The sequence below is a fragment of the Parus major genome, chromosome 3 (assembly GCF_001522545.3).
Source record: "Parus major isolate Abel chromosome 3, Parus_major1.1, whole genome shotgun sequence".
Taxonomy (NCBI): domain Eukaryota; kingdom Metazoa; phylum Chordata; class Aves; order Passeriformes; family Paridae; genus Parus; species Parus major.
This window is the reverse complement of record NC_031770.1, coordinates 18,123,237-18,146,708: the sequence shown is the minus strand read 5'-3', so window position 1 is coordinate 18,146,708 and position 23,472 is coordinate 18,123,237. Positions and strand designations below refer to the sequence as shown.

Here is a 23,472-nt window from a genome sequence, read left to right as displayed (position 1 = left end):
CTCCTGGATTCCTCCCTTCCCCAATGTTGGTTCTTATCTTTTGCATCTTAACCCAGTGCTGAAGAAGAAAGTAATAGAAAAATAAAGTAAAACATCTTTTGCTTGTCTTCATGCAGCCTTTTTTTTTCAGAAGGGAAAAGACCATTTATTTGTAATCTTAAGGTTGTCACATAGACAATTTCTGTTGCTTAGTCCCTCAAAAATTTGACCAATGTAATTTTAAACCCAGTTCTAGTATATAGATTGCCATCACATCAACTTTATCCTTACACATCCAATATCTGTTTTTCTAAGATTCCAGCTGACTCTGTTGGTAAATTTGCTGGCCATTGAACCCCTGCAATTTGCTATAATCTCACATTCTCCCCCCTCACCCTTGTTTTCTCCCCCATTTTGCTTACTAACGTGCTTTTGTGCTGGAGCTTGGCATACTCATTGCCAGCTTCCTTATGCTTCTCACTCTTTCTGGGACCTTTTCCAGTTTTGCTCATTTAATGACATAAGCAAACCCAATACAAAGCTTTATAAAAGCCATGTAGTTGTAGCTCCTGTTTATCCTTCAAGTAATACCCTTCTGTATGAATCCCAAGGAGCATTTTAATGTGGGAATAATCTGAATTGTAAAGCTACAGGGAGTGCAAAAATTCTTTGCTGTGGGTGGGGTGGGAAGACCTGTTTCTGTGTTGGGGGCTCTTTAAAATATTAGCAAAAAGTATTATTACTACTTGAAATATTCATCTGTTAGACCATATTTTCCTCATTCTACCTTTTCTTCCCTCCACCTTGGTAAAGTTACTGGGCTTGCTTCTCTCAGATAACAGCAGGGAGTAACCAAAGCTTCATAGTGATTACTTATGACATAACTTTTATCATGTTCTCTTAGAGACTTTCTCCATATGCTCAGATACATGAGGAATTTAATGGGTGAGAGTTGCAGAGCTGGAGAAAGGGAGGGTAGGGTATACTGCAGGCTGTGTAGCAGCAGTGTAAATTACTTGTGCTTAAAGACTAAATATCTGAAATTCCTTTTGAGAGTGCATGCTTGGCTTCAGTCATATGTAAGTATCTTTCTACTTCTTAGATGTTTGTCTTCACTTAAAATAAGTAGAGGCATAGCGTAGAAATTCAGAGAATCTTATGTGTTAAGAGGAGTCCTGTTCTTGCAATGGAAATTACCTTAGTCTGTGAAATGCTACATTGAGCTCTTACAGAGGATATGGTTGTTTTTTACAAATGGATTACATGTATAATGTATTTACTCATATCTCGTTCCAGATAACATTATTGATTTGAGGTAATATAATTCTTTAAAGCATTTGGGGTTTTATTTAGTAATTTTTTCCAACAGTAATCTGATTTTCTTCCCCCTGCCATTATAGTAAGGACAGTGTACTGGTGGTTAAAAAGAAAATCAAAGAATATGTCTTTACTTGTTGGAGGACTAAAATACTATTTTTTTCCTCAAGATCAGATGTTTTCCTTAAGATCAGACTCCCAAAAGAATAGCATTTTTAATCATTCAATGCAATGAAATGTTTACAGAAATATTAATAATACTGTTCTGAGTAGTCTTTAGCAGAGATACTTATGTATAATAGCTTTTCAAATTTGTTTTTCTTAATTTGATATTAAATGAAAAAGACTGGCTGCTTTTTAGACTTCTTTCTTCCAGTGATAGACATAAGATGCACATGAACAAAGAAAATTTATGAAAGCCCTTCACAGTGTAACTCTTGCTCCATCTACTGCAGAGTCCAGTGAAATCTTATCCTCAAACCTGGTATGAGCAATGAGGGTTGAGCTAATATAGATGTTGGAATTAGTCAGTGGAAGACATAATTATTATCAGAGAATGTATGCCTCCAGCAGTGTTTGTAGTCAGGCTAAGGGAAATCTAATCCCATGGCCTGTGCAAAGCAGACTGATAAAATTGCATTTAAAGGTTCTTTTAAAGAAAGCTAAAATACAGCGCTCATATAAAAGTCAAGTTTGATGTTTCCTAAATACTACAAGATAACATACTATTATTGCTGCTGCTGTTAGTGTTTGTTTTTGTGTGACCTTTGGTATTGGCTGCAAGCTTTTTCCCTGTTACTCATTGCATTAATTGTGGTGTGTAACATTGTTTCAATAGAATAATTTTCAAATGGAGGTGTCGAGGGTTCTGGAGTGGTGCAGAAGAGACAAACTCTGGACTCCTCTATCCCTCTGTTTCCATTACTTTTGCAAAATAATTACTAACCAGAAGAAGCTGAAGTAAATACAGCACTTGAGTATTAGATGGGAGTTATGATCAAGAGAAGTGTTAATGGCACATCAGCCATTTTCCTAATATTGTCTTTATTTAATTGAAGATTAAACTCTGGGAGTGACAGAGGAAAAGAAGAACGTGGACTGGGGTACTGTGAAGTTTATTGCCTGGTAGAACAGTTACATATTGGAGTTAAGGATACCTCCAGATGTTTTCCTACACTTTCTCCAAAACTGTCTGATTTCAGGTCACCTGTTGGATCATAGGAAAGCAGTAGAAAATGAACATTCTTTAACTGATACAAAGAGAAAAATATTTAACCCACTAGCTGTCATCCCAAGAGGCTGTGAGCATTCTAGTTAGTTTGGTAAATAAAGTTCCCAGCAAGCCTGTGATAGTTCAGGGATTGCAATGCTTCCTAAAGGGATATGTGATTATCTCTTCTTCCATGTTGTGGCTTCCCTCATCTTTTAAGAGGCAAGGAGCATTTTAGCAATGTGAGTTGGAGAAAGACCCTTGGCATATTGGTGGTGGAAGAGAGAACAGAACATTGCTGGCTGCTCATCGTAACACTTGGAAAAATTTGGTGTGTCCATTTGAAATCTGCTTGGGGATGACTTTCTTTTAAGGTTTGGGGATTGTAGAGAATTCCCAGTTTCCACTAGGGAGGTTGGTATAATCCCTGTTACCTGTGACATTGCCATCAGGCCCCCATGACTTCCTTTGCTTTTTTGACTTGTCCTTCCTTGAGACTGAACCAAATTAATTCCTGTTTTCATATGAGACAGCATCTGATTCAGTAAAGCACTTCAGCTGGGGATTTCCAGACATGCTGCTGTAGAATTATCCAAACTGTTTTGATGTCCAGCTCGAGACAGAATCAAGAGGTGCCCCTGCTAATGGTGGGCTGGAGGCTGCTGCTACTGATTATTTGATGTGTCTCACCATCTAGATAAAGAAGTCTGAAATTCCCAGTTTTTACAACCTGCAGGCTGGGCTGCTGTGTAAAGCCCATAGCTGGGAATCTGGGATTCCTCACCCGCAGATTGTCAAGGACTCTAAAGAAGGTCATACATCTTTTTTCTTGCTGTTGGATTGGCTACTTATTTAATGACTATATTCATTTTGAATACATATTAGATTTGGTCAAACCTCTAATCACAGATTATCTGGCTTGTTTTACTAAGATTTACCTATATATATGTGTGTTATTTCTTCCACATTTTCCTTACTTGTTATTTTCATGGTCTGAGTAAATGAAGTATCTGATGGTTGTAATATTTTCTTTGCATCCTGTGATTTATTTTTTTTTTCTTTTACCTCCTTAGCCAAATTATGTTATGTGGTCTATTAAATTTGTTCATGTTTTTTTGTGCTTGGTTTTTACATCTCAGTTACACTTGTGTGATTTCTGTCCATGGTTTGAATTCAGCACATTGGCATCTATCTGCTGTGTATGTTTGGTTGTCACTATTCATTATCTACTGTATTACTGCATCTTCCAGTTTAAGACAGCTAAAGAAATATATTGTTTTTTTCTAGCCATAGTACATATTTATTACATATATTTGCAAAATCTTTGAGGAATATTACTGCTATTTGCTTTTTTCCAGGTATCAATTTAGCTTCCTAGTTCCATGTATTTCTGGAGTGCTACATTGCAGTAGCACTGCAATTGAATAATTGAAGTCCAAAGGTTAAAACAGGGTGGTTGCATGAGTTTAGGAACAAGGGGCTCTGTGGATGTTGTAGTCTGAGCTTTGTGGAAAACGCACTCTTTGGTCATATGATAGGAGCTGGTCCAAGGGCTAGACACTGTTTGGACAGCTTAAAGTTAAGCATAAATCTGCACAAGGCTGGGAATATATTTGTTAAGTTGAAATGTGGTATAGCATTATCCAGATAAAGGTAAATAATTGCTACAGCTCAACTGAGGACATTTTATTTGATCTGTTAATTAACTCTTACATGAAAAACAAGGTAGAGAGCACTCGGCAGAAGACTGTCTTCATTTTCCTTTTTTTTGTTTGAGTTCACTGTGTCCCATCCAGTTGACTCTGATACGTGTTCATAATCTCCCTGTGCTGTAAAACATAGTTGGTCGTCTTGAAAGCATAAACTAGGTTTAGTGGTGTCCTTATAACTTTATCTGCATCTCCCACCATCAGGTCATGCTCTGCTAGCCTGTTCTCAGGAGACAAAACTCTTGCAAATGAATGCTGCTGGAGTGCAGACGTGTTGGTAGAAATGTCCATGCCAGCTGAGGTGCTTCTTCCTCTTAGGAAGGTGTTCTGGTTTTCCTGTGTGAAAGTATGTGTTACTCTTCAGTCATCCTTATGTTTATGAGTGACCCTTACTGTTAAGAAAAACAAAAAAAAAAAAGTCTGCAGAAGGCTGGTTCTGATGAGATTTTCTTAAATATGAAAACCACATGTCTTTTACAGATGAGGTCCGTTAGGCCCTCTGCATCTCAGTCTTCTGAGATAAGGCTTGTTACTGATACCAGAAGTCCTTGGCTGCAAAGCGGTGGACCAGCACATCTCATCAAACTTTGAAGGTAGAGGAGCTAAACTGGTTCTAAATGCTCTAGTGCAGTAGGCCATGAGAGTGCTCTTCAGGTCAGGAAGGATTCCCTGCCGCTCCCTTGAAGGCTCTGTGGAAGGACTTGAGATAGGCCTTGTTAATCTGCTGTAGATCCATGCTTTCTATTCACCTCTTCTGTCTAAGCAACAAGTTAATTTTGAGAATTACTTCTAGTTACATTTATTTTGTATATACTCTATTGTATGAAGGTAATTGTTAAGATGAGTCTCTGTATTCCTCAGATTAGACTTCCAAGACCCTAAAAGGAGCACGTCAAGAGAATATGGAGAAATCATGCTGAACGTTGGGTAATGGCATTTGAAACAAAGCTTGATGTGGTCCTCAAACAATGCAGTCCTGCATTGCCCAGGACAGTTTCTTTTCTAGGACATTGTACATCAATTAGTATGTACTACTATCAGGTTGGATATTTTAATTGGCCATCTCATCACTTTTTAGAAGCTGGCTTTACTTCAGAAAGTTAATAAGACCTTGAGGTAATATAGTCTTCAAAATGAGATGGTGATCTGTCTTGATGAATTCATCATTGGATCCACTGGATGATTTCAGTAATGGGCACATAAAGATTTTAGAAATACTGTCCAGCTTGCCTGGAGGAGGAACTTCCTCTTTTGTGTGGCAGTGTTGGGGTGCTTTGCCAACTCATGTCATCCCTAAAGGGGAGCTTCTTAAGCTCACATAGTGTGCTCTTCTGAGGGTAAGCAACATGAGTAAGCAAGTCTGTTTAGTTGTTTGTGGGATTGTTTTTGTTGGTTTGGGGCTTTTTGTGTTCTGGGTGGGGGGGGTTGTTGTGTTGGTTTTGGTTTTTTTCTGAGTCCTTGTGTGTTTTTACCTTGCTGTGGAATTGGAATAAGTATCTCCTAGGTAAAGTTTCACTACTGGTGTCAATTTACCTTTGGATTATCAAGAAAAGTAGTGTGATCAATTTTCTTTTCCATGTTGTTCCTGTCCTGATAGCACAGTTCCACAAGAGTTTAACATAGAGCTGATCCCATCTTCCCAGTGCTGGCTGTTGCCTTTTGTCCTTGTGCCAGTGCTACTGCTGGGGAGCTGTCAGGGGGTGCCTGTGCTCAGGGAGCTGGAGGTGACCCGGGCAGCAGAGTTGGGTTTGTCTGGCTCGGCTGCCTGTGCTGTCTGTCCTGCTGCCCCAGCAGTAGTGGGGTTGTAGGTGTGTGTATGGGCATGAAAGCAGTGTTTGGATCAGCTTCAGCAGCCATCATGCCACATGGGGACTCATCCAGAGTTGTTGTAGGTATGTGGTAGATAAGGAAAAAATGCCCATTTCATAAACTTTGAAAGGAAGAATGAGTTGCAATTCAGAGCCTGGACCCAATTAGCTGTTGTATCCTTTCCTTCTGTAGGAAAACCTCAGCTGGCCCAGAAGAGTGGTTGTTTGATCCTGAGTGTCAAACATGCTTCACACTCTAATCTGGTTGCTCTTTTGTGAGTAAACCTTGCCTCCTGCTGCTGTGTTCCTGTCTGGAGGCAAGCCTCAGGTTTCAGGATTGCAGTCTCCAGGCTGTAGAAACAGCCCTTTCCCCTCAGTTTTGAAATTTGATATTAAAGTATTTTCTACTTCTTGAGCCCTGCAAATGCTTGAGAGGCTCCATGTGCTTGACATGATCCTGAACTGTGAGTTGTTTCATGTCTCCCTTCTTCTGCCTTTCATCAGGCCAATTGAAAAATGACCTGGCTGCATCATTTATAAGTGCAATAAAAACGCCTGCCAGTTTCCTTTGCCAGAAGTTTCCCTTTCTGGGTGTGTTCCTGTTATTGTTTGGTTGGTTCAATTAACAATCAACATTTGCATTTAGTTTTCTTTTTTGTTTCACAGGAGATCTTTGAGCAAACTGTGGGTGCTGTGGCATTCAGAATCAGTAGTGCCCTGCAGCTGCTTGTGCCTCCAAGCGCTGGTAGGATGTTCTGGGAGAGATGGGAATGCTCACTGGTCTCTCTGTGGTGGCAGGTTTGAAGATCTCATGAAAAAGTCAAAAAAGATTGGTGAGGTTAAACTGTTCACCTCCTGAGGAAAGAGTAATGGCAGGCAAGGAATGTTGAAAGGACTCTTGTCTGTGAAGGACTGTGTTTAGGTGTGTCCAGGAGGCTGCAGGAATAGTCTTGTTCCTTCCTTCACCCTCCCATAAGTGCTTTCCTTCAAAAAAATACTTTGTGTTAGTTTTCATGGGTGAGGGACATTTGACATTTCATTTTGACAAGATAGGAAATGTTTTACTCTTTTCCTTGATAGGGCTGATGGTAATTTCTAGTACTGTACCAAATGACAAAAATGAGTAAACAAGGATTTTACCAAAACTTTTTTTTTTTTTTCCCCTGTCATGCTGGTTCCACCTATGGATTACTGAAGCAGCTTTTAGCTGGCTTGTCTCAGTTTTCATGGGGCTACAGGGAGGGTTCAGTTTTTTCCTAGCAATTAATGGAGATGATATGGGATGGCTGTCCTGAATTAGCCCTGGAAAATCTTGTTTGTGTGTTTGGGATGAGTCAGGAAGGAAAGTGCCAGGTTGAAATAACTGTGCCAATTCTGAGTGAAATGGAACAAAGGCAGGAAGGTCCTGTTCTGCTGCACCTGCACGCCTGGCCAGGCTGAGGGCTTCAGGCCCAGGGAGAGGAGGAAACATGTTAGCTGAGTTCGGGTTACAAGACCTGATTTCATGCTATGGAGGTATTTGTTTTTCTGAAATGCTTTGGCTGTCATCTTGGGGGTGGACCGGCACATTTTTAAGGTTTTTTTTTAATCTCTCAAATAAAATGCATCTGTAATTCCATGTGATAATGAACTCCACCCTTCCATATGAGATTACTGCAGTGTTTAAAAACAATAGGGAATGACCATGCTATATCATGCACAGGATCAATACAGGTTGGTGTAACCGTATGAAAATTAGAAATTGAGAATTATTCTAATGATCCTTTAGTATGAAATCTTATTAGCTGTGTCTAGTTCTGCACTGCTAGATCATGGGATCTTTTCTTTCCTAGATGGCTTCAAGTATGGAGCTGTAAGCATTGCATCCTGTGTAACTTGAGATGAGAAAAACAATGCTGTCTCAAAGTTGACAGACTTATTTCTGTATGTCTCACATAGATCCACGTATGTTGAGTACTTAAAAGACAAACAGCAAAACCCCAAACAAAACAAAAACCAGCAAAACTTCAATGGGGCTTAGATCTCATAGTAGTGAGCACAGATTAAGATTTACTCAGTGTTCAGCATAAGTTTGCCTGTCACCTTGTACATGTCTGCTTTTAGAAAGGGAACACCATTTTTCTATTGACATTGGGGGATTTTATTTCACCTTGTAGTAGAACTGTTTTTCTGTTACCACTGGAGTTGTCTTTGTGAGATAGACAATATTACTACTGGGAAGAAAAGGGAAGAGACCCAAAATTAAAATGAGGAAGTTACTTTGTTTAGTATCTCTCTTGGTGCTGTATGGTTTGGAGTATTTAGAAAAGTTTTATAATATGCTTTGCAGAGTTGCGGCGTCAGTTAATGAAATGTTTGGGTGTGCTTGACTCAGGCCAGCTTTATTCAAATTGTTATATCTTATAGTTGGTAGATTCAAGCTATTCTAAAAGATCATGTCTGGCATTTTTACAAATTTAAGTAAGTGATCTAAAGAGAAAGATGCACATGCCCATGTTCGATTGTTTTCTTCTTGCACTTTTGGAAAGTGCATGAGCAGGAGATGGGTACATTCCCCATTTTTGTCACAGTTTTGACTGATTCTCTTCTTTGTCTGCCATGCACTAATCTTGGTATCTTATTTAAAAACTGATTCTTTCCTCACTCCATCATTGTTGCTTTGTTTTTTCTGAGCTTAGTCCTGCATATTATCCCTTCTTTCAGTGGGGAAGGTTGGTTGCTTTGCATTTTGGTGGTGTTTTTAATAGCAAAGTTTATCATGCATTCACAATCTAGTATGAATTTAATTGCTGTGAAGAAATTATGGGAAAAAAAATCATGTGTATATACATTCAGTCTTTTAAATTGCCCCTTCAAAAGCACTTCCTCACATATCTGAGAGGAAAAATTAGATAGTGCTCTATTGGAGCAGAGGTGCTTTAGGAATTGCAGTATGTGATAGGTACATGTGGCAGGAGTAAGGTGTGGTTTTGTGCAGATGTGAGCCTTACCTGGAAGGGGAGAGAATCCCCTTCTGCCCCTAACTGGGGGATCAGGTACTCTAGTTGTATGCAGTTTGCATCATTCCTGTACCACCTGGATGCTCTTGACACATGATGCAGAACAAGCTCATCTGAACATCTTTGATGGCTTCTACTTCGAGGTTTACCAAGAGCTTTCAAGAAATTGGCCTCTTTCAGTTTAGTTTGATTGTTGCTTCAGCAGAAATCTTGCTTGAGGTGGCTTGCTAGAAGCTCTTAGGTCCTAAGCAATAATGACAGACAGCAGCATGACAGCAGCTGGACATCTAGGACAATATTTCACATCTTTGTCCCCTTTCCTTTCCTGCCATTGTATTTTAAGAAATATCTAATTTTATGTGTTTATTTCTAGAGACTTTATTTTATGCCAACATAAACTGAGTATATCAGGAGTCATGTTTATGGTGTACTAGTAAAGGAATGTTTCCCACTATATTATACATATATTAAGAGCAAAGCTTTTGCAGATCAGAGCTATTTAGAACCCTTCAGATTCCCTCTGTCTGGGCTAGCTATTTTGAAAAATATTTGCATATTTGCAAAATATGACAGCTGTTACAAATGCTCATGTGTATGGCACATGCTTGTAAATGGTAGGAGTTGCAAATATAAAAATTGGCTGCAAGATACATACTTATGTCCAGGACAGGATAGATAATAACAAGAGAGAAAAGTGTGATGATTTGCCTTTTCTAGAACTGCATATGCAGACTTTTTCTCCATGGGCTGACTTTACTGAAGAATTTGCCTTTTGATAAATCAAGATGGGGAAAATTCAGGACTAAGAGGTTTGTTTAATCAAGTGAGGTGTGTTTGTAGGCAGACTGATGTGTGGAAATTACCCTCTTACTATGAAGGACTATGGAGGCCTTCAATGTTGTTTGAGAAAGGCTGTGTGGATTGGTGACTGGATTGATTTGGGGGAATTTTTAAGACCAAGCTGTAGCAGCAGTTAATATAGGTGATGTAAGTTTGATTACAGTGTATAATCCCTGAGAGTACCACTCCAGTGGCTAGTAAGTGGCTAAAGGATGCTGAATATGTAAAGTAGTGAAAGCCACACATTGTACCTACTTGGTGGGGTTAGTTCTTCTGCACTTTGTTTGAGCCAATGTGTCTGGCCATCAGGTCATCTTGCTTTGGCAAAGGTACCTTGGGTAAACAAAGAAAAGGATAGCTTTGAGAAGCAATGGGTTAGGTTAACTCTCTTGTGGTCTTACTGCCCTTGGCTTTCTGCAACAGCCCTGAATGTTTGATGAAACACGTCAGAAACAGAAATAATATGGAGCAGTAAATGTTAATAGAGCTCTCTTCTTTTGCGATTTAAAATTGAATGCTAGAAATACTTTTTTGAGGTTCCTGAAAAAGTGGATTTTGTTTTGCACAGGTTATTTTCTTATTTTAAAATACTTGACTAATGTGCAAAATACCAAAATGCTCTAATAAACTGTTTCAGCTCTAAACTTGTTATTGCTTCACCCTACTTTTGTTTAAAATTACATTTTATTTTAAGAAACCTTTAATTTTATGTGGTTATTTCTAGAGACTTTATTTTACGCTGACATAAATTGAATATATTGGGTCATGTTTATGATGTACTAGTAAGGTAGTGTTTCCTACTATGTTTTGTGTGTGTGCACATATATATTTCTTTATATATATAAAACAGGGTATCTAGTGAAATAACAATCTCTAATTAAAGCCCTGTGTGGGAAATGCAGCTTGTTGGCTGGAATTGTTTTTAGATGACAGTGAACTTTAAGGAGAGTGTTGGTTTTTACAGCCCTCTTGTTTCCAGCACCCTGAAAATTTTCTCAGAATTTAGAGATTGTTCTACTGAAATGGCATTTTAAGTAGCCACATAGTAGTTGATGCATAATGAATGAACATATTGTAATGGACAAGAAGGATCTGAAAACTATGTAGCCTGGCCTTCTAGACTGTGGATGTTGCATACTTCTGTGAAATTCAGCTTCAGTATTCTTTGGAAATAATCTTTGACATACTGTTATTTGACCTTGATTTTTATTTATTTTTTTTACTTCTTAATCTTCTGTTTCAGTTTCACTGGATGTTGATTTCTAGAAGTTGATAAGTTTCTACTTGAAATTTGTCTTTACCTTCCAACAATAGCAAGTTGTTCATGTGCAGAAAAGAGGCCTATTGCAAGAATAATTTGAATTTCATTCAGTGATGTTCTGATTCAGAAATTGTATGTATTTATTTGTGTGGCTCTCAAACTAGGAAATTTGACCTTCTTTATGCATGATTTCTGTCATCCTTGGGTATAGCTGGAAAGAATGGTTGGTTAACTCTGAAGATAATCTGTTTGTGAAGAAATAATTAGGAGCCATCCAAAGTGGCTTAGTTTTTCTGTCTCAAAAAGACCAAAATCCAGAATCATCATGACTGTGAACCTTATTACTTTTTTTCCCCTCTTCAGGTTTTGTACTGTTATAGTGTCATTTTGATTCAATAATGCTTTCTTTGTTTAATCTGTATTTAAATGGTGTATCCTGTGAAGGCATCTTCCTTTTTGCCCATGGCATTGGTTGAGTCTGTTCAGCTGTTTCTCTAAGAGATCCCTTCAGGTATCTGCAGGGAGTAGGCTAATCCTGTGAAGCATATGAAATTGGCAACTGATATTAGGATTGCTAATGCTTCTGGTAGGCATTGTATTTCCTGTAGTGAAGATGTAATTCACTGAGCAAAGAGGCTCAAAGACTTCTAAACCTTACTTGTGTAGCACAGTGCTGTAGCCCTGGATTGGGTTCTAAGTACAGCTGAAATATTCATTGTTAGCACCATAGAGGTACTGATTTTGCAGGGTGTATTTTTAGGGGAGACTTTTCTTTGGGCTGTGGTTTATCATGTGTGGGACTGGTGTCCGATGCTGAAGGAATGATTCAAAGCCTGTTTGCCTGGAGCTGCTTTTCTGATCTTCTCTTTCAGAGTCCACAGAAAACATTTTAATGATGTGCTTCTAAAGAGTAAATACTATTACTAGTGTGTTATTTCATAACTGAATAAATTTGTCTGATATACAGAATCTAAACATGCCTGGCTTGCTTGGTTCTCCAGTAATTTGGAAAACAGTTTTGCAGTGGGAGTTACAGTAGTACTTTGCAGAAGGACTCATGCAATGAAAAGACAAACAAAATTATATTTAGGGCTGTTCTCTTGGCCATAGTGAATAATTAATAATGCTGAAGGTGATGTAAGCAGGGTTGTGCTACATTTGGGAAGAACATTCTGGTTGTGGTATACTCCTTGTTTTTTCCGGTTGTGTTGCAGCTGTTTGCTGCTTTACCCGATTCCACTACTGCTCATGTCCTGAAATAATCTTGCCCGGTTCAGTGGGACTGTCTGTAAAGCCAGACTGCTTACAGGTGGGGATTGATCCACATTGGATTCAGTATCTCAACAAATGCACACTGAAGCTGGAAGTACTGCTTTAAATTCTGGTTGTATGTGAAAATAATTCCATTAGGAATGATGGATGAGATCAGCACAGCCCAGTGTTAGGTTGGATATTGGGAGAAGCAGTAAAACTCCAGCTGCCCTCAGATTCTGCTTTCAGCTTAAGGTCAAAGATCTAGGAACTTGTTAGTGCTCTGTACAAAGGCATCTACTTTTTAATTGAGGCAATCAGTAATGGGAAAATATTCAGGTGTCTGTCGGTGCTTTATGCTTAGCTGGGAGTAAGCATGCCTTTCTGCTACAAATCTAAAATCTGCTCTGGGAAGACACTCTTTCTACCTCCAGTATTTGCCAGCCTTCAAAGTCTGTAACTTAAAAGATTAGAAGCTAAATTTTACCTGTTAAACATTTGTACCCATCTGCCACTCTTAGAAAGTATTTGAAATACTGAAACAGTTAGCACTCCTTTGACATTTTTCATTACTTTGGTTTCTCCTTGGAACAATTCCAAGCCCCATCTGTAACTTGCCCCTTATATACTTGGAAGTTAGAGTACAGAAGCACTGCAGACTTCAGTGACTAACATTTAATGTGGGATGATGTGTTGGCATGCATTAAAAATAACTTCCTTTTAGTTCTTCTGACTTCTGAGATTTAAAATATTTTATGTCATCTTATGGAGTTTTAAAGAATAGTTATTTTTAAATAAAGATGTAGATAGTTTGCTACTTGAATAAGAATTTAAAAGATGCAAACATGTTTGGGGAACAAAGCTTACTTGAAAAAAAATATGGTGATGTCATTTGACTGCAGAAAGTTAACAAAAAATAGAGTGAAACCTTATTTCCAAATATGCAATAAGGTACAAGTATATTTTGTACAGCGTTATTTTTAAAAGACTAACTTTGATTATGATTAGACAAATTTATCTGCAACATAGTGCTATACTGTGTGGTTTAGCATGTTTAAAAAAGCCTGTAATGGTTTGTAGATTACTGCCTAGATACCTAGTTTTGCTTTTGGAAATGGTAAAATCTTTCTGCAGCCTTTTTTGTGAGACATGTATCGAACTCTGCCTGAAGCATTTTTTCCTTGGGCTGCCATCCAGAGTTATCAGTTATATTGTAAAAATTAAATAAATTACTCCCCTTTACACCTTTTTATGATTGTGGTCTATTCTGTTGCAATTGTCTAAAATCCAAGTAGCTAAATTCCCAACTATTTTGTCTGCCTTACAGCACACCTCTGTTGATGGATACACTGAACCACACATCCAGCCTATTAAGTCAAGTAGCAGACAAAATATCCCACGATGTAGGAACTCCATCACATCCACAAATGAGGAGCATCCTCACATTGGAAATTATCGCTTGCTGAAAACAATAGGAAAAGGAAATTTTGCCAAAGTGAAGCTGGCAAGGCATGTGCTTACTGGAAGAGAGGTAAGACTTGAAAAAAAAAAAAAAAAAAGGCTGATAGCCTGATTTTTCTTTGGCTATGTTTATAATAAGTATTTCTTCTAGAGGCTGTTTCAGGACATAGAAGTTGTTACCTGACATGTCTGAGTTTCCACCTAACCTCCCACCCATCCCCTTTTTAAAATATAGCTTCTTGGTGAAAGGATCAAAATGTTTGTTGTGCATCAAATGGTATTTTGGGGCTGGGAAGGTGTCTGTTCATCCCCAACCATTTCTAAAACTGAAGAGAAATGTATTGAGGTGCAGATATTGATATTGGTGATTTGTTAATAGATAAATCTTGTGTTTGGAGGGCCTGGACAAGATAACAGTGGACAAGATAACATTGTTCAGTCCAAACACAGACAGAAGTATAAAACTGATTCTTTGGTGGCAAAGTTCCAAACTCCTGCTGGTAAATTTTAATAGGTTAGAGAATTTTGTTTGATTAAATGTATAGAAGTATATATATATATACATGCACGTTTTAGAGATGCATCTATGCTCTTGCTCACAGAGGTGCAATATATTTTTGTTCAATACATTTTGTTCAAACCTTTTTCTGGGTATAGTAATTGTTTATTTTTTTTCCCAAGGTTGCTGTGAAAATAATAGATAAAACCCAGCTAAATCCTACTAGCCTGCAAAAGGTAAGAATAGACCATAACATCTGAAATTCTGTAAACAGTTGAACTGTGATCCTTTATTTACTTGACAAAAATATTTGATCCCCTTATCTTGTTAAACAACATTTTTGTGTGTGACCTTGGGGGGAGAGTGTTGTCTCCCTGCTATAATGTTCACATACATTTGTCTGAGGGCAGTGACTCCATGTGGTTCCTATCTGAGCTTTGTTGTTTTGCTCTTCCTTCCTCCTCTAGCTTTCCTCTTTGCCAGCAGTAGCATTTCTTTCCAATTCAGTATACAAACAGTTTGTCTACATGCTGAACCAAGATTTAATGCTGTAATGGATGGTATTTTTCTTGGATTTTTTCTTTAATGTAGTAATTGTTTTTTGTGGACTTACAGTACCAACTTCTATTGTTTTAATGGGTTTTTCTACATTTATCTTTATAATCTTTCAACTTCAATAAAATATTCGCTGAACTCAGGGGACCTGTGGCAATTACTTTTCATGCACAGAATTGACAAAATGAGTGAATATAATCAAAACAGTGTTGTTTATGCCTGTAGATAGAAATTCAGAAATCTTCCATAGTCATTGTGATAAGGGTTTTATCAAAACCCTAGGGATTTTTGTTTCTTTTGGATTTTTATTATTTAACTCTGCATATGTTTTGTTGTGGCTGAAGCACAGAAATGTTGTATTATTTTACTGGAGGATGCCCATTATAAAGATTTGTGGTAGTTCTTGCTTACAAATAGTAGACTGCTGCTGTCTGTAGCTGTAGAAATGAGAGACAGAGACCAGGGCTTATTGCTGTTTCTTTTATCTCTGGCTGCTGTTACGATTTATTTTATTGTGTAACTTAGGTTATGAAGAGTTCTAAACAGCTTTGCTTTAATTTCTTTTTTTTCTTTTATCACTTTTATGCTTTATTTGCTTTAATGCCTCCTTAGTAGTATCTGACTGTGAGTTCTTCTGGATTTTTATTTTTTAATTCAACGTGCTGTGCAGTCCATGCAGAAGCTTTGCTGTTACGTTCTATATCCTATATTAAGCAAGTCTCTTTGCTAATATTTGAGCTAGAGAAGAGGGACCCACAGAGGCAGTGTGTGACAGAGCATATTGTGGAAACCTGAGCTGCTCACGTAGCTTGTTTCCTACCTAGCTTGGTATTCACAGTTGAAGAGCTGGGTTTGTCTCATTGTTGAGCCATGAGAAGCTAAAATATGTTAAAACTTTCTGGAAAACGAAGCAAAAAAACCCCTCAGCTTTGGGACAATAGTTTTAAACAAAAATACTCAATAATAATTCAATAAACCTTTCCAAGTATAAATAAGACTTTCATAGCATACAAAAGATTCTGTCACACTGCACAAATAGTACATAAAATACTCGCACAATAGGACATTGCTGCTGTTACTTGTTTTTTCTGAGTGGGAAGCTGGCAACAAGAGAATCAGTGTTAGGTACTGTTAGAAGCAGCTGATAGTAGAACTAAGGATAGATATTTGCATTTAGTGATTTAATTGCAATTCCATTTTTTAGTAACTTCTAAATATATTGATCCCATGCATCATCTGCTCACACTAAAAAGTGGGGTAATTTGTTGGTATCATGTTTTCATTTGTAAAATATTATGATTTTCTTAAAAAATCATTTTGTTTTGAAGCTTTATATGTCTTCAGCTGTGGCTGAGTGAATGAATATTGATTGCCTGAAAGCTCTTAAGTAAACTTCAGCACAATTTTTGCAGTGTCACTGAAGCAACCGTGCATATAAAGCAAATAAGGGTGAGAGGGTGGTTTATTAGCATGCTTAAGATAATTTCTGTTAATATTTTAATGGGTCATTTGTGAATTTCAAGTAAAATAATAGAAATTCCTTTTCTGTTCTATTAAATAAGCCACCTTTTTTTTTTTCTTTCTGCACTTTACTATTACATTATGTTTCTGATTCTTTATGTAATATTTAGTATCACAGCAATGTGAAGTTTTATAATTTTGTCATCAGGCTTATACTGTACAAAGGGCTGTTAAGTGGTTGGGCATTTTTCTTGAAGAGGTAGTGTTGGGAATGGGAAGCAGTGATAGTTTTGTGTTAATAGGAACAGACACTCAGCTAATGAAGGTTTATAGAGGACACTGAAGTAATGCTACTGGTGCAAAAATACCACTCCTAAGTCTGAACCCATCTAAATCCTCATGGTTGAGAAGACAGTCTCTTGAACTTCAAAGGTGATAAATTGTATGCAGTGCAGCAAAACTTTTAGACCTTCAGTCACTGCTGATTATTATTAATTAAACAAGATAAATTTGTACTTATCTTGGGCATGGGGTCATTCATGAAACCATCTCCTTTCCATTCATCAAAGTATGAAAGATACCAAGTGTGAGTCGGTTTTGCTACAGTGCTTGCTACTGACCTAAATAAGTTAAATGAGTCATCATGGCTTCACATGCACCATTCTGTTTTGTAAACAGAAATATTTGAGCACATACTTCACTTGCTGGAAGTGTTATACAAGCTGGGTCTGTAGTTAGTCACGGGTATGAAAGCAAAGAGTGTTTCATTTCTTCTTAGCTGCTCACCAATGGTTTTCATGCCCTGTAGTATGGACAGGGTACTTCAGACAGTTATTGTAGCTTGTGTCATGGCCTAACATTTGATGGCTTAAGTAAGCTGATGTTGTGAATTTTTAGTTTTGCTTTCTTGTCCATGCAGTGTGATAGTCTTAACTTACATTATATTTCCCACTCCAGGACCTCCACCTCTTTAAATAGAAAACCCAGGTTGAATTAAGGGTCCTACCTTTCTGTTTTGTTTTCAGTTTCTCCAGTATATGGTTACCACCATACTCACCAAGAATCTGTTTCAAATAGAACAGGCTTTATTGTTGATTTGCTGTCTTGACAATAACATCCTGTACTGACTTAGCTTTTCCCATTGTCACTATTGTAATTTGTTCCCAAATGTAAGTATTCGGGTTTTGTCTTCACACAAAGTTCATATCAAAATAGCAGATTTTTGCATATCTGCTATATTGAAAGTTTTGTCTTGTACCAGCTTCACTAGGGATGTTTCTGAAATAGCATTCTGTTGCTCTTCTGCAAACTGCTAGTGGAGCAGAAGGTGATTTTTTTTTTTCATTAATAGGTTTAATTAGGAAATGGTTATTTCAGATATGCACCTGGTAGAGGTCAGCAAGCTTTTTATTATTTAAACATACTTGGAGCTTCTAACTTATGTTCCCTCTGTTAAGAAAAGCAGATCAGAAGTAAAGTAGTAGAAGTTTTGGAACAATTTCAATATGTTACCTATTGAAAGCAGTGCTTCTTTTGCCACATCCCTTCTCAGTAACAGTTTAGAAAGCAGAGCAACTTTTAAGCACGTTTTTCAAAGCAAGGCAAAGCCTTGGTGAACTGAAAATTTTCGGTTTGACTGCAGTGACTTAAGATGTACCTTAAAGTTTATGTTTTAAACATAGGTGTCAATCTGACAGCAGGTAGAAATGTTGTTAATGGTGTGGCAGATCTTTGTTTTCTGCAGTTTGTACCTCGGAAAACTAAGCTGGAACCACAGGAAACAATTTTTCAAGTCCTGTCGACAGTCCTAACTACAAATTTTAGGAACTGAGTGTGATGCTGGCTCTCCCTTTCTATAAGTGAAGCTTATGAGGCTACAGCACCTTTCCAACAAGGAGATGCTTATTCAAGGGCTTTTTTGAATGGTGACACTTTTTAAGAATGAAGAGTGGTAAATCTGTGGTGGGGTGAGGAGAGAGAAGTCAGGGAGTACTTATAGCTTCTGAGAGAGAAGAACAGTGCTGCTCAGGAAAATACAGGTGTTTCTGAATTCTGGAAACACTATTTTTTGTCTGTAAAATAGATGGTAATCCTGCAGCAGGTTGCCTTGTCCTCAGAGAAGAGCAAGTATCACTGTTCGGTCCAGATTTTTATAAATTTAACAAACTGGGCTTTGTAGGAAATAACTATGGTCTTTTTTCTTAAATACATCTATATGCAAAGGAAAAGATGTATCTTGAGTGTTACTGAGGGGTGTAGTGGTTATTGTTTAAAGGTGTTTATATTTGTAAATAGATAGTTATTGACATTGCAGGTGTTAATAACCAGCATGCTTCTGCATGGAGGAGGGGATTTATCGCAAAGTAGTGCTTCATGGAATGCAGAGTTGCAATGTAAAATATTGTCCTCAAGTACTGTTAAGGCTTTTATTCAGAAATACTTGTGGAACAAAATTTCATGTCACTGTAAAATCAATTTGAATCTTAAACCAATTAGTAAACTTGTAAATCTTGTGAAAATATTAAATGTAATAATGCACAACTTGGTTTTTTTTTTCAATGCCCATGTGCTTTGTATTAAATATAAAACTGAGGGTTGAAATTTTCTGTAGGAGTCTCATATTTTAATTGTGCTTATGAAGGTATGTGTTCATTGCTGTACCTCTTATACCAGTGTTAATAGTGTTAAGTTTTGAAATAGGTTTCCAGTCTTTAGGGAGGAACTGATTTTCCACATACCTGCTTAGGAGCTCTTCTGATGCTGTACCATCCATTGAAGCAGATTTGTTAGCTTCTGATTAGTCTATATTGATTTAGCTAAGAAATTTATTCTTGTGCAACAAATTCCAATACTTAGAAAAACAACAAATTCACAAAGAACATGTTGGTGTGATGTTTTTTCTTAGCAATAACCAATTTCATGAGGAAAATATATTTGCTGAAGTTAATTCTGATGCATAATGTTATATACCCTTGTTTTGTGTTTTAGACATAAGTAAACTGCATCTGTTCATATTTACTCAGAAATGTTTCTGTAGTCTTTGCTTCTCTCTGAAATTGTTTTAATGGCAGTTATGAGGCAAGTGCCTAGTAACTAGCATGCAATACTTAAATAACACAAATCTAAAACTGTAATATTATTTATTACCTGAGCTGTAGTAATCATACTGTATCAAAAGCTGAGTTTCAATAAGATATTGTTCTGTAGTCTTAACTTGTAGAATAAATGCAGAATTTTAGAAACATAGAATACATAGTGCTACTCTTTGGGGAGCTGTTTGGTGTCTGGTTTGCTTCACTGTACCCTTTTGCAAGGGTTGCATCTGATCAAATGGGACTAATCTTAAAAATGGAAGGTGAGATGTCTCTGAGATAAGAGAGAAACAAAAGAGCAACAACACAATGTGTTGAGCCTAGTTTCTCTGTAAGGAGGACTGTGGTGCCAAGATGTTTCTAAAGTGTCTAAGCATTACACTGAGGAGTGAGCATTTCTTCATTTATTTTGGCATCCTATGTTAGCCCAATAAGGGACCAAAGAGTGTGCAGCAGAGTAAACAGGGGCTATGCTGTTCAGTTAAACAGTGCAAGCCCATCAGTATTGCCAGCCTCAAGTACACAGCACCAAACTACATAGGCATTTTTGATTTCTTTCATTGTCTTCTTTCCTTTGAGCCTCTTGATCCACCCCTAATTGATAAAGCCATGAATATTGAAATGTAGGAGCAATAACCTCTTTTTTCTGTTTTGAGAAAAAAAAAAAAAAATCTGTGTGAAGAATATATACTTAGGGCTTTCCGTTTGTCCAGTTGTTTATAGTTATGTGACTCAGTGCCATACAGCAGACTTTCAGCAGTGATAAATCTTCAGGGGGAGAGAGGGGGATTGCTGCCACTTGTGACCAATGTAAAATTTGGTAGCTGTGGGAAAAGCAAACTTGCCTACTTCACCTCTGTGGAGCAGCAGCACTTGTAGGATTTCAGAATTCCTGGTATCTGATTCCATTTGAACATCTGTGTGTGACTTTTCTCTAATGCTTCACCTTGTACTTGCACCTGCAGGTTTGATGTGGTCAGGATAATTGGCTGAGCTTGCTAGTCACCAAAGAAATCAGAGAGAGTGAATACTTGTGTGAATAATCTGTGGGGTTTGGTCAATGTGAAACTCCAGAAAGGGCTATACAATTTAGTGTGTCTGTTTGCATAAAGCCTGAAAATTAGTCTGGTTTTGGTATGTAGTTATTTGTAGTGGCTATATTTATTTAATGCATAAGATGTAGATTGTTTTCTGGAGTTCACTGCACTATATTTACCTATATTTTATGCTAATGCTGCTTTCTGTGGCCTTTTCTCTGTCTTTTTGGAATTTAAAATTGTATATTTTGTTTAATTTTTCCTTAATAAACCCTTTCTAAGGAAATTGTTCTGCTTCCTTGACAGTTGTTTCGAGAAGTACGAATAATGAAGATTCTGAATCATCCCAATATTGGTAGGAGCCCTGCATTTCTGCAGACTTTTTTTCTATTATACTGTTTACATTTTACTCTATTTGGCTGTATTTGAATGTACTGCTGTGAAACTTTCTTTGGAGCTAATAGGATAGTAAGCATCTGGTAAATGCTTCATTGTATCACCTCTTTTATTGACTCTGCTTGCATCAAGGATTTTGCTCAGAGGAGGTAAACTGCTCAGTTCAGAAAAGCCTTACACAGAGTAGGAGATGTGAGCTCTCTGGTCTATCAGTACCCCAACTCCCCTCTTCTATTGAAATTATTCTTGAGACCCAAAAGCATGAGTTTCTTTGGAGAGAGTAGCAGAACTCCATTAGTTCAGTCTAGGAAAGAGTCCTGCTGACTAATATTTCCAGAAAATTAGAATTACCAAGTATGTAATTTTCCCTTTCTGCTTTAGTTCTTTCACCTACCCCACAGCTTCAGGGCCCTACTTTGTGATGACAATTCTTCTGGCTGAGGAGGGCTGGACAGTCTTGTTCCAGAGACAGTTAATGGTCCTGAATTGGCCAGAGGGCTTGTTGCATACAAGGTATGGACGAGGTGTACAAGTTATTACATGCTAGGCACTCCCTTCTCATCCCTTAAATTGTTTGTTGCTTTTTCAGCATTCATAGCTTCTGCTGTTTTTTTGTTTTCTTGGGGGTGGTGGTGGGGGTGTGTTTGTTTTAAATGACTGGTTATATTGCAATCTGAGGCAAGTCAGACTTAACATTTCTGGTATCCACTTGGTTTTTAGTTGGTCAGAATCTCAGATTTCTGACTGTGAGCAGTTTGCTAGAAAAACAAGGGAGGTTTGTATGTTCTTAAATTAAGTCTGTGTCAAATTAAACACTAATTTCAGCATGAACTCGTTTGTACAGTGTGCATAAACTTCTGAGAAAATTGTGAATTAATATGCTTTATTATCAACTGTGATTTAGAAATTAATTTTTGGTCTTTTTCCCCCTCAAAAGAATGCTAACCTAAAGGATATAAAGTTTCTGTATGATTTAGCATTATCACTGGCCATAAATTATACTCATTCCATGAGTATAATTGTTTGTTTGTGCTTTGCTTTTACTCCTGGCTGCAATCTCTCATTCATTTTTCTTGCAGTAAAATTATTTGAAGTTATTGAGACTGAAAAGACGTTGTATTTGGTAATGGAATATGCCAGTGGGGGTAAGTGGATTCTGAAATGTGCGTTAAGGATAAACTGAAATGCCAGTTACATGCCTAGAAACGCTTTAAGGATTTAATGGGTTATTCCAATCTGGCCTTGAGAGTAGTCCCAGCAGACCTCCCAGGGCAGGATTTCTTGATTCTGTTAAGTAGCCTCTTAGGTTTGTGCTCAAGGGTAGTTCCCATTCTGAGGTTCATGCTGCAGTATCAGGAGATAATCTGGCACAGATTCTGTAAAAACTCTGGACTCATATTTATCTGCTATATTTAGGTTTATTTTATCTTGCAAATGTGTGCCAAAGCACTTGAAGAGGCAGATCCGAGGATGGGAATCAGTAACACAGGAAGGGGAACCAGCAGGCTCATAGTGAGAGGGATAGTGAGTGCCTGCTTGAGAAGCTGCTTAGCATCTGAATGGGAAATGTTTGAATGTGGGAAGAGAATCCAGCACAGTGCCAGTGATCAGCTAGGAAACGCTGCTGTCAGACAGTGCAAAAATGGGGATCTGAAAGGCATTTGACCAGCTTTATTAGGAAAAGAGCAAGAGGGAATAAGCAGAAATAATATAAATAATGTTAAGTGAAGCCACTAGAGATGTGCAAAACAAATCTGGGGCATAAGTTGCCTGATTCCCAATGTGTTGTACGCATGATATGAATATTTTTAGTGATTGATTCTGTTTGTTTCATAGTGGTTAATTTTAAAAACTAAAGAAATCTCAGTATTAAGGGTTCCATTTTTACTACTTAGTTATTATTTGTCTGAATGAAATCCAATGAGAAGTCAAAAGGAATTTTTCTTGGCTGCTTCTATTTCCTTTCCCTTCAAGTGGGGGAGCAGTGTGGGGTGTGTGTTGTTTTCAAGCATGTTTTGATTGTGTGTGATAGTAAAAAAAATTAATGTTGATGTTTTGTCCTTGTCATGATCAGGAGAAGTGTTTGACTATCTAGTTGCACATGGAAGAATGAAAGAGAAAGAGGCTCGTTCAAAATTCAGGCAGGTATGAAATTAATGTGTTCATTCTTTTTTTTTATTTTGATTTACGTTGTTTTCAGATAGACATGAACATGAGCAAACTTCTTCTACTTAACAAGAAATTGTTTTGATAATATTTATTAAAGCTGCAGTGGAAAAAAATCCAGAAGAGAAAAGTATCTGCTTCCTAGATACTGTCTAAAAATAGTAAAATTGTTTTACATTTTCTTTTAGTCAGTGTTCCTAAGAGTCACTTTTTTTATTGTGACTCACTTGAGGTTTAAATCTTTTTCTGAATATTTTAGAATTTTACAGCTGTTATATCTGGAGATGTTGATGTCATGACAGCCGTGTCACACTGTTCTGTATGAAGGCTATTCTGTAATAGGCTTTTATATTCTTATTACAACTTTCTCATCTTAATTCTTTTCTTACTCTGGTTTTAGTGATTGTTTTGGAAAAGCTTTAATCAGATAA

At 37.4% G+C, this 23,472-nt stretch overlaps 1 protein-coding gene across 6 annotated transcripts in view; it reads left to right on the top strand.

The window, feature by feature from the left end:
• MARK1 (microtubule affinity regulating kinase 1) overlaps positions 1-23,472 on the top strand; it is a 57,632-nt gene that overhangs the window by 8,962 nt on the left and 25,198 nt on the right. For 4 of the 6 annotated variants that reach the window (XM_015622516.3, XM_015622515.3, XM_015622514.3 and 1 more), the window contains exons 2-6: positions 13,702-13,905; positions 14,517-14,570; positions 20,786-20,834; positions 21,955-22,020; positions 22,950-23,020. In XM_015622516.3, coding sequence (XP_015478002.1) covers positions 13,702-13,905; positions 14,517-14,570; positions 20,786-20,834; positions 21,955-22,020; positions 22,950-23,020 — 444 coding nt within the window. Of the gene's footprint in view, positions 1-13,701; positions 13,906-14,516; positions 14,571-20,785; positions 20,835-21,256; positions 21,389-21,954; positions 22,021-22,949; positions 23,021-23,472 lie in introns of those variants that run through there. The other 2 variants (XM_015622518.3, XM_015622517.2) reach the window with 2 other exon arrangements.